The sequence below is a fragment of the Falco biarmicus genome, chromosome 2, assembly GCF_023638135.1.
Source record: "Falco biarmicus isolate bFalBia1 chromosome 2, bFalBia1.pri, whole genome shotgun sequence".
NCBI classification, from domain to species: Eukaryota; Metazoa; Chordata; class Aves; order Falconiformes; family Falconidae; genus Falco; species Falco biarmicus.
In genome coordinates, this window is record NC_079289.1 from 90,518,405 (window position 1) to 90,538,548 (window position 20,144).

Sequence of the window (20,144 nt, forward strand, 5' to 3'; positions counted from 1 at the left end):
ATGTAAATGCAAGTGAATCTTGTGTCATTATCCTTGGCCTCTACAGTACTTCATTATGATACAAAATTTCTCTTTTATTGACTTCAGCACTTGCAGCTTAGATCTTGAAAAAACAGGTGTTTTGTGCAGCAATTTCCCAAGCCAGTAAATTACAGTCTGAGGATCTTCAAATTGGAAAAATCTACTTTAAAAAAAACTCATTCTAATTATGCCTCGAACACACTGCAAGGTGACGTAAAAATGATTTATAAAGGAGTCTCAAGGCTGTGCTCTTACGAAGAGGTTGCAGCTCTTGCTCCTTCTCACTTTTTCCTCTCAAGTAAAGAATGCAGACCTTGCTGTAAAGAAATAGTATCTTTTATCATCACTGTTGTTAAAGGAAAGCAGAGGAGAATTGGTAAGCTCTTCCTTTTTTTAGATATATATGCTGACATTAAGCAAAAGATCCATTCATGAAGTCCTGCTAGGAGGAACAAAGGTGTCACATCACAGCTATATCTTCATTAGCTGGTAGTTTGGTTCAACAGGTAGCTGAACAACAGATGGAAGCACCTGCCATTGAGGCTCACATATTGATAAGATACAAGCTATTCTGAATCTGCTTAGGATTTATTCTTAAGAATAGATTTAGCATTGTCCTTTAGGCTTAATGTTTTCTTTGCCCCATTCCCCCAGTATACCCACACTGTCTTAAAGACCAGTTTAGACCCCCTGGAGCACACTTGTTGCATTCCCACCATGGAGATTTTGGTGTTATTTCTTCTGAAAGGCCTCTTTTCCCTGACATCTAAGGATAAACCACTGCACAGTAAGCAGGGACACTGGGACCACCCCCTTAAGTTACACTCCTGCTGGAGATGCACTGCGTGCTATTACTTTAGATAATACTCTTTTCTCTTGGAAAACCAAATTTAAAAATGTCCTTATTTGAAGAATATATTTGTTTTATGAATCTAAAGAATCTTTCTGACATGTTCTAAAAGAGCTACTCAACGAGAAAGCTGTAATCTCTTGCTGGACCAAGACACCCTTTAGATTCGTTACTTCCGAACAAAAGACAGAAGATATGAACTAGAAAGCCAAGCTTGCTCTAACGCTACAGGACCACCAGAGAGAAACTCTTATAGGGCAGTGACCTGTGAGGAACCCTGCTCTCTCACAATTCAAGTTTCAGAGCTCAGCTGCTTTGAACTGCAGGGCCGATGTGTTGGGAGAGATGAGTCCTGATGCTAAACAGCAGGATCCAAATTCTAATGGGCTTTGTAGCCAGACATCAAACACCTCAAATGGCAAACAGAAAAAGCAAAACTGTGGTTACAAAATCTCCTCTGTTACATTGATGTGGCTAGCATTGCCATGCTACTGTGCTTATTAAAAAGACAAGCGTTTCTCTGTGTTCTTTCAGAAAAGCATCAGAGAAAAAGTCTGCCAAAAACTCACATGGAGGAGCAGAATTGGAAAGAAAAAGGCTACAATTTTATTCAAAGGGAAGAAAATTTGGTTTCTTACTGTTTCCTAAAAGTTAAATTGTATCACAAACAGTAAACATGTCAACATCAACAGGTAAGAGTACATCTTCACCATCATGACCTTGCTCTGGTCATGCTGCTTAGATGTTTCTCCAGCCATCTATCAGAATCATAGCGCATTTTTTTTTTTTTTTTTAAAGTAAGGAGCCACCAGCTGTGTGCTTAAAAACAGGAGACACCTTACTTTCTCCTAAGTGTTACTCATTTTCACAAATGTTTTAATACACAACAGCTTTTTCCCTAGATAGCAGACTGCAGTTTCTTGGTCTGCTACAAGCACCTCCAGGGTGTTACAGCGAGTAAAAGAGTCAGTAACAACAGCAGAAAAGTCATCATGACTGAAGCTTCCTGACATGGCTTTAAATTATATTCATGAATCACAAAAGATAAGAGTTTTGAGGGAATGCATTAAGATTTTATTTTTATCTTTGCCCTTGGGAAATTAAATCCAGTATTAGTAAGAAGTGGAGATAAATGGTTGCATTTTTAATCTGAAATTCAACTGCAAACCCCATCCTCTTTCTTTTATGTATTTTCTAGATTAAGCTCAGCTATGGTTTTGTTGGTTTTGTTTAGTTTTGCTAATTTCAGTGATGATATCTGTAGCTGTAGACCTGACTCCCTAGAATTTTGATTTCAAGGTTGAAATTCCACGTTTTCCTTATTCTGAGACAGGTGGCATTCACACAAGTTCTACAACAGATATTAAGTATTGGGTATAGTCCATGGATATCCTGTCTGCAGCAGGAAAAAAAAAAAAAAAAGAAAGAAGAAAATCTACCAGATTGTGCCTCCTGTGAAGGGATGAAAACAATATTCCTATTTTATTGAGATGTTAACAGAACCTCACTGAAGATCAGACAGCAGCTGTAAATACCATGTAGCTAGCTTGCACCTTCTGCAGTGTGACACAGTAGCAAGATAAAACAAACATTTCTGACAGCTTAGTTTTAAGAAAATGCCATCAAAATCTTTGAAAGGAATTGCTTAAACCATTATGGAACAGTTCAGTGTCATTTAGTGCTTGTTCCATGTTCATTGGAGATTACAGATAGAAGCCCTTCCCCCTAAAATTATCATTTTGCTCACTTCCTAACAGACAACCAGTTCTCTAAATAAAGTGTACAAGGAAAGGAGGTTATGTTTCAAAGGCATCTGAAAAGTAGTCTATTATCTTTTGCTTGCTGTTTAATACCTTCAGTGAGAATTAGTACACTGGTAATAAGTGTTCCTTTCTATAGGCATTACTCAGAAGTTCATGCAGATATACATGGTTATTTGTCAATGTGAAGGGATGTCCTCATTTCCATGCATTGATTTATTACAAAATAAAGCTCGATAGATGGAAAATATAAAAGCTGTTTGTCTAATACTGCAGCGAACTCCAGCATATCAGCCTATACATAACAAAGGCATTTATCTTTTATTCACAGAGCACAGTAACTCCAAGACAGCTACTTCCTATCTTGATCAACTGCAGCATTTTAGATGTCTTGCAAGAACAAATCAAAACTGATTCTCCTGGTCCTCAACTGGGAACAACTCTTTCAATTCTGAGGTAAACAAGCACAAGCATTTATGCTGTCCAACATGCTATAGGTCCTCAACAGCCAACTAGCACACTTTTGCAAGCAAAATGTAGTCTATAGCAAAGGGAAAGCATAAACCACAGATAAGGTCAAAAAGGCTTCCAGGCCTGAACATACAGTATTAACAATACTTACATTTTCTGTTGTTCCAGTAATTACATGGAGACCATCATATGTTGATTTAATGTACATACCCTAAGAAAAAGACATCATGGGAAAGAATTTTTAAAGTGTTTCACAGACCAGCACCATCCAAACATAACTTGCATATCTCTAAAAGAAAAGCCTTTCTTTCTCTTTCTTTTAATTTTCCTTTTTTTTAAGATTTGTGGACTTTTAATATATGCCATGAGGAATTTATCTCTGGATAGGAAAGTGCTTTTTCATACACTTCAAGAACAACAGCCCAAATGATTCTGGCCCTAATTAGCAATAGCAAACTAAAACTTTTACTACAGTCATCTCCATAAATACTCCTGGTTATTATAGTCCACTCCTTCAACTACAAAATATAAACACCTGATTACAAAAACATCCAGATTTACAAATTGCCTTAGGCTGATCAATACTTTAATTTTGCTTTGGAAGCTACAGAAGACTTTAAAAGATCTGGAGTTTCTGACAGACAATTCTGCAAACGTAACTTTCAAACTGATAACCAAAGCTGTGAAATATGCCTGCAAAATGGCTCTAAGACTTTCACTTTCTGATAGCCTCACTCATCTCAGTGAACAGTTCAGCTATAAAACTCAATGATGAGAACTTAAACATCAACTTTGTTAGCTATCCCACTTTCTTTTAAAAATATGGAAAATGAGGGATAGCATACAAACAGACGGAAGTTTCTGCATGGATAGTCTGAGACAGCATCTCAAATCTGGTTTTTCATCAAATCATAATTCGAATATTTTAACAGCATCCACTATGACAATGAAAGGAGGAAAAAGGAGAGATGATTGGCATACACTGAGCATTCAACAACTTCAGAGGAATCTCCTTTCCCCCAACCAGTTCACAGAAAGCAGATAAATATTGAGCGCTTGATTAAACATCCTTTCCATAACCTACTACTTCTTTTAACCACAGTCCCACAAAGAAGTCTGTTCCTGATTGAGGAACAGAGTGCATTCATTGATGATTAACTGTGGTGAAGAGGCAAAGAAGACATATCATGCTGGACTAATCTTATTTGGGACCAGAACTCACAGACATTTTGGTATGGGAACAAGGAATTACCCCCCACTTAACAAAGTGGAGGATATCCCCAGCAAAAAAAAGGTACTGCATGAGTTTCTCAGGTGAGTGGGCTCAAAACTAAACTCCTGTTTTTCTCTGCACAGCACATAGCAGTAATGGCATTAAATCCAGTTGTCATGTTGGGTTGCCACAGCTAAAAGAGAATAAAGCATGAACCTGTTCGCTGCTACATAGATAGAAGCCCCTAGCATCATCCTTCAACTTCCAGCTCCTCTATGCACCTTCAGCACTGTTTCCAGTAATGGATCCATGCATGTAGTTTCCTGCTTAACTCAGTTATCTCAAATATAGAATGGCAATTTCTTATACATTTATCCTCACAACACCCCTGTGAGGTAGGGAAACACTAATAGACACAATTTACAGACAGGGTAATGAGCCACACAAGAGGCTGAGATATGTTGGTATCTGTTATTTGGTACTCATACCTACCCTCAAACCACCAAAATTCAAAGCCTAAATCCCTCTCAGGATCCGGATCTACGTGGCTTGACCATATATCCTGCAACATGGCAAAAGCTGAAACCATGGTGACTTCATGGTGACAGGAACTGTGAGTCAGGTCCCCACACGGAGCAATTTCTGAAGAACGTCATGTCTGTTTTTATTGACAGCAAGTTACTGCTTTCAACTTAAAACATCAGGGTGAAAGCCAAGGATAAAATCTCACACTTAATAGTTACATAGTGTTCAGTTTCATGCAAAGCATTATTTTGAAGGATAGTAAGGTTATCCCAGTATGCTATCATGGCAAAGTGCAATTCACATCCCATCTAACCTTTTCTACAAATCTAAAAGACTTTGAAAACACAGAAGAGGAGAAAGAACTTTTGTAGAATTTTCTTTAAAGGCTAAGATCAAGATTTTCACAAATTATTAAAGAGAGGGAAGAGGGAAGCTGTAAAAAAAACCCCCAGATTATATTTATTCCATATGTGCAAAATTAATAAATGTTACACTAGTACCATGACATGTTAATTTTGAAAAAAGCCAACATCATTCTGTTTAAATGTTTAAAGCAGCTTTTAAATGGGGAGACGTAACACTTCACAACAGAAAGATGAGCTACCCCTTCACCCACATTCCTACACTCCTTGTATTAAGTGTACAATATATGGGAAACGGTACAGAGAAGAGAATGTTTCTGGCTTATGTTGTTTGGTCTGGAATGGAAATAAGAATATCATAGACGTAAATTTATAAGTTTTCCCTTCTCTGCCTCCTTGTGGCTGCACAATATCAACAGTACTTTTAGCAACCAAGAAAACGAGGGAGATCAGTGTGTGTGCTGTCTATTTGTACTGAAACAAATTGGCAGATACACATCTTAGGTATCCAAAGATAATACCATTGTCACTATGAATTTACAAGAACAAGTTAGGTTAAATAAAAGAAAAGATAATCCAGTTAATATGACTAAAATAACCATAAGGTAACCACCCTAGTAATCAAGAGCAAAGTATGCCTAAATTAAAGATTAATTCACGCTCCATTACATCAGATTGTCCTGATCAGTTATGGGTAGAAGTCTAATTTAAAACTAATCATTACATTTTATCTTGATGTGAACTATTATTTGGTTAAGGGTTAGAAAAGAGACCTTGTGCCATTTTTTCCTATATTTCTTTTTTAAAAAAAAAAAGAACGACAACAGAATTTGATATACTTTTAACATGTTGTATATAAAGCTGGATGGAAAAGAAGATACTAATTCTATTTTATCACACACAACTGAATTTATACTCTTTCACTGTGATACCAATGGAATCCCCCAAAGCTGTATGTGTCTCTTAACTCCAAACAGTTCTCAAAACCCTGTTCATAATCTTTTCCCAGCTCCTCCTGTATGTCAAACCAAGTAACTCAAGAGAAATATTAGGAACAGTAGTACACTGGACTCCTGGAAAATACTTTCTAGCCAGAGAGTCAGCAGTGCACCTTTAATAAACTGCAACACCGTACTATACCTACGACTTGTATTTTAGGGGTGATTTTTTACATGACAGGCTCATTTTGTGTTTGCTTCAGCAGGCAAAGAGGAACCCAGAACAATCAGTCTCATGTTCTGGTGAATTCACCTCTGTGTTTCTGAATCTAGCAAGCTAGGTGAATAGCTGCAACTTGAAATCATAGCACAGTACCCGAACTGTGTAGGATTCAAATGATAGTATGAACAAGGAAAAAGATTTGACATTAAAGATCAACCCTTGCCACAGTTGTCTGATACTCGGTTCTATATTTAAAATAACGATAAAATAGAAATGGTTGAATTTTTGAAGAAAAACTTCCCATAGAAAACTTGGTTACCTGCTTTTTTGCCTAACACAAGGCATAGAATATTCTGCTTTGCTGAATACACTCACTGTTTTCAGTCAAGCAGTAATATTTTTAAAAGTCTGTTTCCAGCAGAAGATATTACCTAAAGTAGTCAGTTTTGTCTCTTTCTAGAACATCAGTAGTGTAAAAACACACAAAATTAAATTCTGCTTACTGATACAGATGAAACAACTGCCAAGTCCTCAAAATAAAATTAAAAAAATGATTACACATGGGAGCATGCTGGTGATTGCAAAGCTTACCACATCAAAGCATTTCAGGACTTTAAAAATAATTTTCTACTCTGACAACTCCCTTTTCACCCTTACTTCACAGCCACTGCAGGCCGCTTCTTCCCACAGCAACACCCACTGGAGAACACATGTATGCAGCCAGTCACATAACCACGCCTGGGTACCAGGGACAGAGGGAAAAGAAAAAAAAGAGCAATACTAAAACCGACCCGTAACACTGCTTTACCCAGTACGCAAGAGTTTCCCCACATTACACCCTAACAACATTTTTCTGCTTGCCAGGTTATTTAGTCTCTTTTTCTGATAGGTGTTAGCTAGTTTTGATATCTTAAGATACTGTGAATTCTGCAACGCCTTTACCTGTTCCTTCTGTATTAAGGTATTAGTCTGACAGTTTACATTTACCTCTGACTGATACTTACATTTCCACAAGAAAAGATCAAACATAATGAAGGAACTATTTGTGCTGATTAAAACATCCCAATAGTGCTCCAACTTGTTTTAAGTTGTAAAAAAACTCCAACCATTTTTTCAATTCCATCATATATTTACCATATGAATTTAAGGAAACAGCATTGTTTTCCAAACTTTTAATTTCCTTCTCTTCTCCTTTCCTTTTTCTCTCCCTGATGTACTTTAGCGTCTTAGATAATAAATTTGAGACATGTTAGATATTCTGTTTATGCTAGGTGAAAAAAATCTTCCGAGTTTGCAGGCATCCTTGTCCTTTTCCTTTGCTTGAAGTCTTTCCATCTTTATAGAAGATTTTACTTAATGATTGGTAAATCCAGCACAAACTGTCATGTGGGTCAAGAATATAGAAGAAAGCTGACAATAATCCATTTTTCCATCTCCATCATTGCACAAATCCTGGAAGAAGGTCCAGAAGTTATCAAGCTTTATATTCATCCGAGTGCTCCTGATGTGCAGAGGATAGTCACAACTATAAGCTCCACCATCAATTCTTGAACTGACACACTTAGCACTCAATAGGGCGGTACTGACATGCATTCACTGAATCTTAATTGAAAGATATCAGTTTTAAAAAATAAACAAACAAAACCCCCAAGAACCCAAAAGCAAAGCTTTCATATAAAGCACCAAGATCAACCTGACAAAGATGATCTGTTAGTAAGATTAGCACTGTAACAAACTGAAAGGTATGATATTCAACCTTCCGGCTCAGATATATCATCCTCAGTGCCTGCTCTGGAGAGCTCACAATCTAGAGGAGACAGAACAATACAGAGATAACAGAATATTGGCATACAGGCAAAGATGAAAGGGGGTCGAAAAAAAAAGGACGGAATCAAAATATCGTTGTATCCTTCTAAGGCTTATATACTGCACAGTTGGTGTTTTCCATTTTAAAAAAATGCATATAATTATTTTTATGACAATGACATAGTAGTCCTCATTCAGCATCAAGACCTTGTTCAGCTGGTTCATAAACACATTAAAAGAAAAAGCCCTGCCTCAAGAGCTTCCAGTTTAAACAGACAAGACAGAGGGTGTAAAACAGAGGCACAGAGGGGAAAGATATTCTCTATCCCATCAGCTACCCAGTAGGAACAAAACCCATGAAACACATTCTTATTTACAAAAATAACACTTAACGTTTTTTGGTCACTGGGGGTTAACACCACCCTACAAAAAGACTTAAATGAGGAAAATAACAGTCACAAGACAGGAAGGAAAAGAAATAAAAGTTCAAATAAAAATGGACAGAACTCCAAAAAAGGTGATCGAGATAAAGGGTAATAAGATTTCTTCATTACAGTAGAAGATAAGACTTCAAAAGATTGACTGCAGTGAGCTGGTGGAAGAGTTAAAATTACAGAAGAAAGAGAGGGAGGATAGAATCCATGAAGGCTGAAATCCTGGCAGATCAGTCTGAAATGGATTCAGAGATCAAAAAGCAAGCCAGTGGAGGAAGGAAAAACAAACAGCAGACTAAAACAAAGAATGGGGGCAATATTTACTCATCCCAATGTTTGCGTTTTTTCTCATATTGGAACTGTGATTCTCCAAAAAAAATGGAATATTATTTTAACGTATAATTGTATAATTGCTCTAAATACCTTGGCATACCAAACTTATCAAAAGCAAACCAAATCCAAACGCAACAACCACCAACCCACAAACCAAAATATTCTCCCTAACTACACCATCCAACCAACTTCAAAAACTTGCTTGTACACAGGTCCAGAGTACAGCAGTAGTCCTTATTATTTAAGAAAACTTGGGTAGAAGTTGCAAAAGCTATTTCATTAGGCAAAAAAAAAAAAAAAAGTTAATTGTATTTTGATCACCTTCTACTACCTCCAAGGACTGTGGGAAGAGATATTATTAGTGATATAAAGTGATACAGCTGTAATTGTTATCAGTGTTGGTTTTCTCCGTGCAGTGAATGTTGGATATTTGAGTGACCAAAAAATCAATGGTCAGCTCCTGAACAACACACACAGGATGGCTGCACCAAGCCTTTACAAGCACCTGATTAAGCATGCAGGGTTCTTGCAATAAAATTCAATAAGCTACTTCTCAGCAGTGCTATAGAGCCCTTGAATAACTTAGAGAATAGCTTTATAACCCAGAAATAATATGAAGCATATTCCAGAATTTGACAGGTTTTGTGCATAAGCCCACGCAAACTTCTTGGTTGAGTTGATCTTAGCAATTTAAATCCCTTCAGACTTCAGGATCCTAGAACAATCTGAACCATTTTCAGAGGCTGGTATAAACGGCAAGAATTTCTCACTCATATCTCCCTGTTCACTAAACTCTTTGCATACATCAGTCAGCCTTACAAAATACTTCACTGTTGGCCCAGCTGCATGGGAAACCAAACTAGCATGAGAAATCAAACTATTTTCAGGCTTTAAAATAGAAAAGGCTAAAATGTCCTATTCCTTTCCATATATACAATTTATTTTTTTAAAAAATCACTTTCTTATCCTGGATGATGGGTTTGATTAACTGCGTACTTCTTACCAGCCCTTCACTTGGCTTGATGTTTGTAAGCTGGATCACTTCAAGGTGGGCAGACTGGGAAACCAGCGGATCAGAAGAAAGTGAGATAATGTGATCACAGACACCGGAGAGAGTTTTACACTAGGAAAGAAAAAGGAAAATAAAATGTCTTAATAAGTATATCATTGTTAACTATTTGCATATCAATCTATAATTTAAACTGCTGCATTTTAAAAGTACATATTAAATCACATGGCTGAATCTACATGGCAGAGGGAATGAAGGAGGGGGAAAGGTCTCAATCAGCAGTACAATACAAAATCTGTTTTCTGTGATGATCCTGAACTGACACAGCATCAGACCAGGGAAGAACAAGAGGCAAATGCTTTTGCATCTCAGTAGAGAGAAAAATGGACTGCACAAAATGCTCTCATGCACTCTCAGGGTTAGGTGCCCTGCCTCTGACCTGTGCTCAGGCATACAGAGTGTGTGGTAAGCTCCAAGCCTCCCTAATTTGCCCCCAAATCTCACTAATTTCCATTGAATGTGCAGATGTTCAGCACAGATGAAAATCAGGCTCTCAATGATGGGTAACTCCCATTAACTCTGAAGTGTATTGTATACTAATAAAACATGCTAGTAGACTTTGGACTGTCTCTCATGTTCTACTGCTGCCAAGTATGATTTACTATTGCAGGCATGAAGATTACAATAAATAAACACTTCATGATGGGATAATTCTTAAACCTGTTATCCTTGGCAACCTCTCTGCAGCAAGACAGAAATAAAAAAGTTTCTAAACTGGCTTGGACTGTCAAATGGGTACTGTGTATCTCCTCACATCTTACTTCCTGAAAACCTCTTCTCGGAAGCCAGGAAGCTGTGATTTTTTTCCTATCATTCTCTCATATTTTTGTAAGCAAGTGATATTTGAGAGTTTCAATGTTTTCAGTGAAGTCCCCTTTCAGCAACTAAAACTGATTTCTTGGTTCAGGTTTCCAAATGCATGTTTTGCCAGCAAATTCAGGGACTCTTGAAATTCATGACATTCTTCTGGTCCCAAAACCGTGGGTAGCTCCAATACCGAGTGAGAGCCAGCTTAACTGGTCTCAAATTCAAAAGATGAAAGCTAACCAGTCTCCTCAACTGACTGAAACACAACTGTACACAACTGCTGCACCAACCACTCTTTCAAGATTGCAAAGAATACTTTTTAAAGTAAAAAATAACTGCAACAATGCTATGGAAAAGTAATATAAAACTGGGTATAACCTCCTTGCCAAATCACCATTCTAATTCCAAATGCCAAACTACAAATACCTTACAAAAAAAGGAAAGTAAAAAACTTCAGTGACAAAAGCAAAAAAGAAATCTAGTGACAGTGAAATCTTAATCCTGCTACAGACCATTACATTGGGATTTTCTTCTCTTTATTTACAAACAGTTGGAAGTTTAGGTTTGTATATAGATAGCTTATGTTATTGAAAAATAATGTTTCAGAATGAATAAACAAATCAGAATCAAATGGAAAATATAACAACATTTATATTACCAACATCACCTTCTTCCACAGAAAATATTCCCTTCAATCATAGACAGACACACGCACACACACACTCACTACCCTTTCTGCTTTACCTGTATTTCATGCTGCAGAATCATTACTGAAAAAAGCAAGTCAAGAAATATATAAAATGGGGTTAAGAATCCTTTGTGCTTTACCTGATTTAGGAAGAAGTGAAAACGTGAACTTTATTGCAAGATTGGGGTTTCTTTATGTCTTTTTGGATACATGGAAATTGCTTTGAGCTGACATTTTAAAAAGGTAAAAATGATATAAAATTCCATAATAAAAATGAAAGCTTAGGTTTTCTATTTGATTGGGGTTTTTTTAATACAATGCTGGCATGTTATTTCTATTTTCATTTCTCTTGTAACTGCACTGACAATTACTGAAAAATTACTTTTAGAAAATTACAGAATGCTCAGCTCACCACATGCAAAGTGAGAAGACCTATGTTATAAATAATTCTCTGGTGATGAAAAGTGAATTTTTCATGTATCTTTAGACTTGTATTCACCCACCTATTCTTCCTACTAATTAATTCCAAAACTACTAAATTTATGGGGTCCTTAGCAGTTACAGAGAAACTTGTATTTACAACATACATACAACAATGTATGATTTTTTTGTCCAATTCCCAACTGTTGCATTGCAGACAGATTACAAAATGCACAGAAAAGGAGCGTTCCTACCACCTAACACAAGGTATGCCATTTCAAGATCACAGGTGTGGCTCCTCCTTAAAAAAAAAGTCCTTGGCTGCCGTGACAGATGATGGGGAAAGGAGAGGAGTGAGGCAAGTCCAGGATTTAGCATTGAACAGAAGCCTAAGCTGACATGCATTAAATAGCTCCCTGGAGCAGCTGCTCTCACTCTGCCTCTCCGTGAGAGGAGTACAGACTGTCTATACAGTAAGTCTATGGAGATCAGCATTCCAATGTGGCTATATTGGTTGCAATTCGAAAACAAGGTGGTATGAATATTCCCCAGTAGGAGCTCTGGGAATACCGGATGCCAAAAATCACCAAGTTACTATGATAAAAAAATCTGCAATATGTTTCTATGCATTTCTAAAAGATTATTGTCTTTCGGGTCTTGCAGTTTTCTTTCCATCTTAGATACTCATACTGACATCCAACAGCACAATATGCCCAGTCTAAGCACAATATATGAGCCACAGCAAAGTCCCTAGAGAAGGCCATACGACTAGAGAACTCCCTTTTAGATTAAGGCTTCAAATTCTATGATGTTTCCAAAATGTAAACACTCATTCAAAATGTGGGGATGCATATATAACTGTCTTCCTAGAAAAATGATATTTGGGGCAAAACTCTGCTGCATTACTACAAATTTTTTCCTACTTGATGAGTACCCAGTTCTTACCAGGGAGAAGACAAAAGTTGAAGACAGAGAACTTTTAAAGCTCCATTACATTTTATCAGGTTGATTACCATATATTAGTAGCAGAGGTGACTAGAAATGGCAAAAGAAAACAGAAGGCACAGAAAAGCAAAAACATTCTTGAATTACTTCTCTCGGTTTCTGGCCAACAGAATCAAGTCTTTTTCTTCTAATAGAGCACTAGTGGACCTGAGCGATTCAGTAAGACAACATGACATGAACTAACCACATCCATAGTTTCTCAAGAAACAGTTACTCCAGATAATAAGACCTATCAATCACAACGTCATCTGCTTAGTAATTATGGAAGAGTTCTGTCATCAAACTTACTTCATTAATACATGTTTTGTTTTACTTGTGAAAACTGTCCTTTCCTTTGGAGGGGAAAGGATGTTTGCTGTAGGAGGATTTTGAATTCAAGACTCGCTGCTGTTGGATAGCTAACTGGCATATTCATGTTGCCTGGGCTTCCAAGGAATGACCAAGTACTTTGTTTTTTATTAAACTTCCATTTAATTTCAGAATGCTATGCATTTTATTTCAGTTTTCTTGTTCCAGCATAATTTCAAGATTTTGGGGAGAAAATTTATTTTAGAAGATGGGCCTGGATTCTGCCCAACCATCCAAAACTTTCAGCTGCTAATAGAAAATATCTAAAAACTCTTAGTTTTCCTCTGAAAGTGTAAGAAGACTGTTTGTGTTAGAATAGCTAGAGAATCAAACAAGCTTCCCTTAACTATTATAGATTTAAATAATTTTGGTTAAATACCCGTTGGTTAAAGACTTGGATTGTAAGTAGGACCAAGTGTCTATCAGGTTTGTGTGAAAGGTGAATTTTCATGAACTCTGAGCTTGCCCAGAGGCAGGACAGCAAGGGGCCCACTATTAACCAGCAGGTACCCTCTCCCAACTGCAAAGACAGGGTACACAAGCTCTCACTGGAAACACATCCAGAGGTTGACACAGGCAAAGTAATACAATTTTCCTTGCCTTTACTCTCAGAAGCATCTCATTCACAGTTTGTGGGTTGGATTTGTGTGTCTGTGTGCATCTGTGGAGGATGGGAGAAGGAGGAGGAGGGAAATTCAGCCTCAGGAACATATTGGAGCTTGGATTGTGTTGGGACATGTAGGGCACAGCTGTGTCAGTTTACAACAGAGTTTAACCAGTGGCTCTGAATGTAGTTACCACCCAGTTTCTGCCCAGATTACTGCTGTCGTCTTCAGTGGCCAAGGCTTTTTAATATACCAATCAGCATAAATCAGTACGCAGACAAAAGAGCCTTTTCACCAGGAACATGCCTCCTCCCCATTAGACCTCTTTACGGAAAAAGACCTTGGACCTATTCAGTGGATCAGGACCTTCCATGGGAAAGATGCTGCCACATGGCATAGGAATAACATTAATTTAATAGAGGCAGCATGACGCTGTATTTAGAAAGTTCCCAAGTAAAAAACCTTTGACTTCTCCATGCTGCTCTTCCTCAACAGTTCACACTGTGGCTCATCAGGTTTGTTCCACATTCAGTCAAGCAACAACCCTGCCTAAAACTGAAGCTATGTTTGATGCTACTTTACTTCTAGCTCGACTAAATTTTCCTTAAGTTTCCCAGACTTCACCCGAGCTTTCACCTTGCCAAATGCAAAGCCAATTTGACAAATTATGTAGGTGTGAGAACTACAGGGGGGTTATTATTACATCACCATCATCATCATCATCATTATATTTAAATAATAATAAAGTTTTAACATTATTATTTTATTTTATGGAAAGTAATGGGCTGACATAATATTTTGCATCTAGGCTACCCAATTAATTTGCTACTCATTTTTTACAACTTCTGCTACTCATTTTTTTTCCTAACAATTTATGAACACATTATTTTTCAGCATAACTATTCAGCACAAGCTGTATCATAGACATCTATTTTAGTTTCACTAAAATCTGATAACAGTACAACTCACCTTTTCTTTCAAATGGTAGTTACCTTTTGTTACTTTTTAAAACTAGATTTCTGCTTATGAAAACACTGTTAACAAGACCAGGATCCTTTACCTTTTGTAACTGTTGATTCTCTGCTGCAATGCAGTACTAGCTACAGTAAGAGACACAGGAAGATGAGCACCCAATGTTCCTACAAAATCAGCAGGCATTAAGAATGCTTGGCCTTCCTCAAGCTGCACTCAGCTTTCAATGTGCAAGGTATCTCAACAAAGGAAAAGGATTTGGCCAGGCCGGAAAAAAAAAGTAAGTTGTAAAATATTAATTGAGAGAAATCAACAGATGATTACATTTTCTCCTTTTGTCACACAGTCCCTGTTCTCACTATAAGCCTTATGGCGATGACTTCGGTTCTCTTTTGGAGTAACTCATCACTGCACTTTAGTAATAAATTCTCTTCTCTATTCAGTGACAAACTTTGCACAGTCTTTATGTGCAAAACTAAATGATTCAAAGAAAGATGAAAAATATCACCAGACAGCATCTAGTTGTTTGGTAGAAATTCAAGGGAAAACATTTCCTTTCAGTCAGTAGGCAACTAGTTTATGCCCCAGAGCATAAAGAATGAAAGCTAATACTTAGGTTCTGCCTGTATTTTTGGACTGTAGTGTACCAATTTCTAATAGATTTTTCACAGTTGATCCTTCTTTCAGTCAGAGGGATGAGGACTTAAAAGTGACTAAATTAGATTTGCATCTGTTCTGATAGTGGCTACTTCAATTTGCACTGTGAAAATGTCTGCCTTCTGCAGCAGCGTGGAAGTACTTTGGGACACAGCTAGCTTCAGAGGCCATGGACTTTCCTCAAACTGTACATCTGTTATCTGTTCAATTCAAGCAGCTCTAGGGTCACCAAGCATTTCGGGTCAAGCAAACAGACTTCTGTTTGTTCCTGTCCTTAATTTTACCCAGGCCAGTGACCAAGCTTAAATCTATCTCACCAAGTATCTGCAAACCTGAAGAATCCTGGCTTAAACACACTCCCAGGGCTGAGGGCAAGAAAAGCACCAGTCTCAGCTATCAGCTCTCACACACGTCATTTGAATGAGGGATGGGATGCCAGTAAGATACATGCATGTTCAAGGCTAAAAGTAAGAAAAAAAATGTCTTGGCAATGTTAAATTTAATCTGTTTGGAAAAAAAAAGCTCAGTTACAACTGACTAGACGAAGCAACTTGCTACATTTAGGATCAAGTATAACTAGTTATCTTAAGCCAAACCAAATAATTATTAATCAATTAATTTTAGTCCAAAACATTTGTTGTACTGTAGGGAATACATCAGTAACCCCAGCAATCTCAGAACCAGCTGGGCCTGGACTTGCATTTGTGTATATATGAAGTTTAAACAGTTAACTAAATCTTACTTTGGAAAGAGAGGCTTCTATTAGAGTGAAGTTTGCTGGACCCAACCGGCAAGGTATGACTCTTGAAAGGAAGAAGGTGGTAATTTTTTCTTTAGTAAAACTATAAAAAGGATACCTTTGACAATGCATTTTTAGTCCGTTATATAGTTCTATAACAAATATTACAATATAGTAGGCAGGAGTGAATTATTGTCACTGTGATTTCTGCAAGGCTCTTAGCAAAAAGAGAACATTCTGATCCATTACTTGTTCCTTTCTTTTTCAACTCAGTAGCTCTTTTTTAATTTAAATAGCTCATTTGTTTTTCAAAATCTTCTGAACATTAACTTCACTCTGCAGTTCTACTTTCTATGGTTTTCCAACTCAATAAAACGGTATTTTTTTTGTAGAAAAAGCTGCATAATTTTAAGAAAGTGAAATTTCTTAGGAAAACATTCTCTTTTTTTATAGAAATAAACTAAAAAAAACATTCAAATTAACACTTATTATTAATCTGACTGGAGCCCAGCTTTTGCTTTCTATAATTAGTCATTCTTGCTCTGCTCTCTTTATTAATCTACTTCTTCACATGGATTAATCTGAACTAGATATTTCCATCATATATAGCCTTGAACAGCTATATGAAATCAATGAATTATTCTTCAAAGATTTTTAAGCTCCATTCAGAATTTCATAACAATTAACTCATAACTCCCCAAAATAAGCAGAACTGATACCTTTTCGAGCTGAGCCATTTTCCATACATTTTATCAACTCAAGTTAAATCAATATAAAGATTCTAAATATAAACTAGCAAGAGTGTACTAGTTTCCAGTTTTGAAGCAAACACCACACTATGACTTATGCTTTCATATTTAGGCCCAAACCTGTTCTTCTCAAGTTAATACTTTTTATTGCCATCTATTTCTATTGGTATTATTTTCTGGTGATATTTACTTTCTGTTTATATTAATAAATAATTGGAATTATTATTATTTATTTAATTATTTATTACATTGCTTACTGAGCAAAAGGTAGCCTGGAAAAAACATACTGAGAAATGAAGTGGCAGAAATATAAAGCATTTCTCTGTATTCATGAATATTTCCAAAGCACTGACATTTTAATGAGCAAAAACCAACCCATGTGATTTTATGTTTCTTTATTCCACAGAAACCAAGTGTTTCTGTGAATGAATTCACAGCTAAAAAACCTTTAAGAAATATAGTTGTCCTTAAAATAGTTGTTTGAACACACCTGTAATTCTAGGGCATAAAATTACAGAAGAGACATTTTTTCCCAGACGTACTTTGCACCTCCATTTAGAAAAAATAAACAAGTTGAAGTACGTAATTTCTTCTTAAAACTTAATCAGTTTTCCATAAGATCTTTTTACTTTAGATACATATTTTGTATTTAGTTGCATACACAGAGTAGTTTACTACTTAACCTAATCTTGTGAGTGACAGTCAAAATGCTTTTATATAGCATTTGGAAGTCAAATTGCTTAGAGAAAAAAAATATTTTTTTCTGGAATATAGGGTGAAGCTATACAGTTCTGTCTCCACAGAACACCATTCCTTAAACATATTAGCTATATCTAAAAAGTGATATCTAAAAGATGTTAGTGAATACTAACATCTGAGTAAGTTTATTCACATTAAGAGATACTAGCTATGGACAAGGTGATTCAGCAGTCTCTCTGTATGAACATTCACACTGCCATCACTAAAAGAAAAAGGGCATTCATTTGCTTTTCAAAAGAAACATCTGCCATTAGAATATAAGCACATTAACTATTTTCTGGCCCTACCTAATTAAAGCAAACCAACCAGTCATTTAATTGGGGATCTTGCCTTTGGTGAAGGATGTTGCTTACTCCACCATGCTTTAGAGGAAAGCATGAAGACTCAGCAATGGGTTAATTTTTGAGCTATCTACATATGCACTTCAATAGTACCAGAGTGATCTCATATCCCCCCGCACCTGTGCTCACACACCCTCTCGCCATCCCTATTTGCCACAAAGCTTACTTCGTGCCATGCACAGAAGATAGATAGGTGCTTACAGAGCTCCAGCCCCTGAACCATGGCACAGGAATCCAAAAATAACACTTTGAGCAATGAACCAGAACACAGGTTCAACCTAAAGTAAACCACTGGACCAATAGGTAATGTGGACAAAAATCAACTACTCTGATCCAATGATCTGCTCCTAAGATGGTAAATTTCTTGGTATCCTAAAGAATAGAAGTACATAATGGTAATTTAATTTGTATACATTTCTGTAGCTGTAGTTCTTTTTTACTTATGTAAGAAGGATCTCTTAAAATTTGACTTCAATCCTTAGTGGGAACAATACCTTGCAACAAGGATTTCCTTGACTAAGTGCACGAATTGCTAATTGGTTATAAGTCATTGCCTTTCACTTTCATAAAGAACCTTGTTTCCTTGTGTCATGAAGAGAACGTGGTATGTGAAATCATACGTGGTGACCCCAGAGTTTTGAATTCAATTTTCTTTCTAAGTCATCCCAGCAAACAGCTTTATGTTGGTTTCTGATCGTTCGAAGGCAGCAGGATGAGATATTGGCCAGACACCACTTCTGTTACCTCCAGGAATTTGCATGGTTTGCAGATGAGAAATGTACTCAGAAAGCAGACTTGCAATAGCTTGAACTTTGAATTTAAGAAGAGAGGTTTTAATTTCTCTATACATAATATATGTGTACATGTCCTCCCCAGTTTTTCCTAGTTCTCCCAGCACTTCTCATTCAAGATTCTTTCTGTGCCTTTACCAACACTTACTACTATTCTTTTTACATCGGAGAGCCTTCTTTTTAACATTCATCTCTGAATTTACTGGATGCACAGTCTATAACAGGAGACTTAAATTCTTAATTCCCCTCTAGAACATCTTTAATCTAGTTTGTAATCATGCACTGAGATATTGTTATCTCATAAGGTGTCTAACCTCCTCTCTTCTCTGACACTGGCATGAAAATACCATGCACTCTCTCAAGATTTTGACATCAGTAGGCTTTTCCCCTCTTTTTTTAATCTATCTGTTAAGAGTGCTCCTCCCCAAATTGTCAGATGGGCTAAAGCCACAACGTCTTTTTCTGTCTTCCAAGGAGAGGGGTTAGAGGGAATTGTGACTGCTTCAGTTTCAATTCTGTCATCAAATTTTTTAGCTGCACGTGTAAAATACTCCCCTTCAAATTCAAAATGTGATTTCAAATCCCACCTTTTAATCATTCAGTCACAGATTTACCTCTTTTCTTGACTGCTTTTGGTCAGCTTTTGCCCCATGCAATCCCATCCATCGGCTGAAATGCAACATGGTCAGAAATGAATCAAGTTTAATCCTAGGCTTCAGTAAAACATTCAGCGCTCTGTTCATGTTTCCTTGCAAATTTGAGCACTAATTGTAGAAGCTAATTAAGGTCTCCACAGTAATGCACATGTCCACCTGTCACCACAATGAAGTTACTGTGGATTAAAGAAATAAGCCTATGTAAGTCTGAATGATGTAAGATAACATAACTTTTAGAAACCTGTCTCAAATGTGTGCACTCACGTATCTTAAATGAATCCCTCCCAGTTTCCTCAAAATTTTCTGTTGAAGACTATATTAACTGGTGCTTCATGATTTCTAAACACTGCCAGCTACCTTTACAATCCTTTTCGTAAAAGACATATACTGTATACAGTAGATGTTGGAACTCTTGGCTCTTACAGCAGAAAACAAGAATGTAGTGAAAACCAGGCTATGTATAATCATTTCAAACTTGCAGCACTTCAACTTTTGCCAAGATTATGCAATTAAAAACTTCATTACTTAAATACTTGCAGAGATCAGCCTAGCAAAGATGATGATGTCAGCCTCACTAAAATTGTTAATTCTTTGTGTCCCAC

At 36.8% G+C, this 20,144-nt stretch overlaps 1 protein-coding gene across 5 annotated transcripts in view; it reads right to left on the reverse strand.

Moving 5' to 3' along the window:
• Positions 1–20,144, reverse strand: part of CNKSR2 (connector enhancer of kinase suppressor of Ras 2) — a 220,812-nt gene that overhangs the window by 121,086 nt on the left and 79,582 nt on the right. For all 5 annotated transcript variants that reach the window (XM_056329480.1, XM_056329479.1, XM_056329476.1 and 2 more), the window contains exons 6-7: positions 9,940–10,059; positions 3,254–3,313 (exon numbers count right to left, since the gene is read on the reverse strand). In XM_056329480.1, the coding sequence (XP_056185455.1) occupies positions 3,254–3,313; positions 9,940–10,059 (180 nt within the window). The remainder of the gene's footprint in view (positions 1–3,253; positions 3,314–9,939; positions 10,060–20,144) is intronic.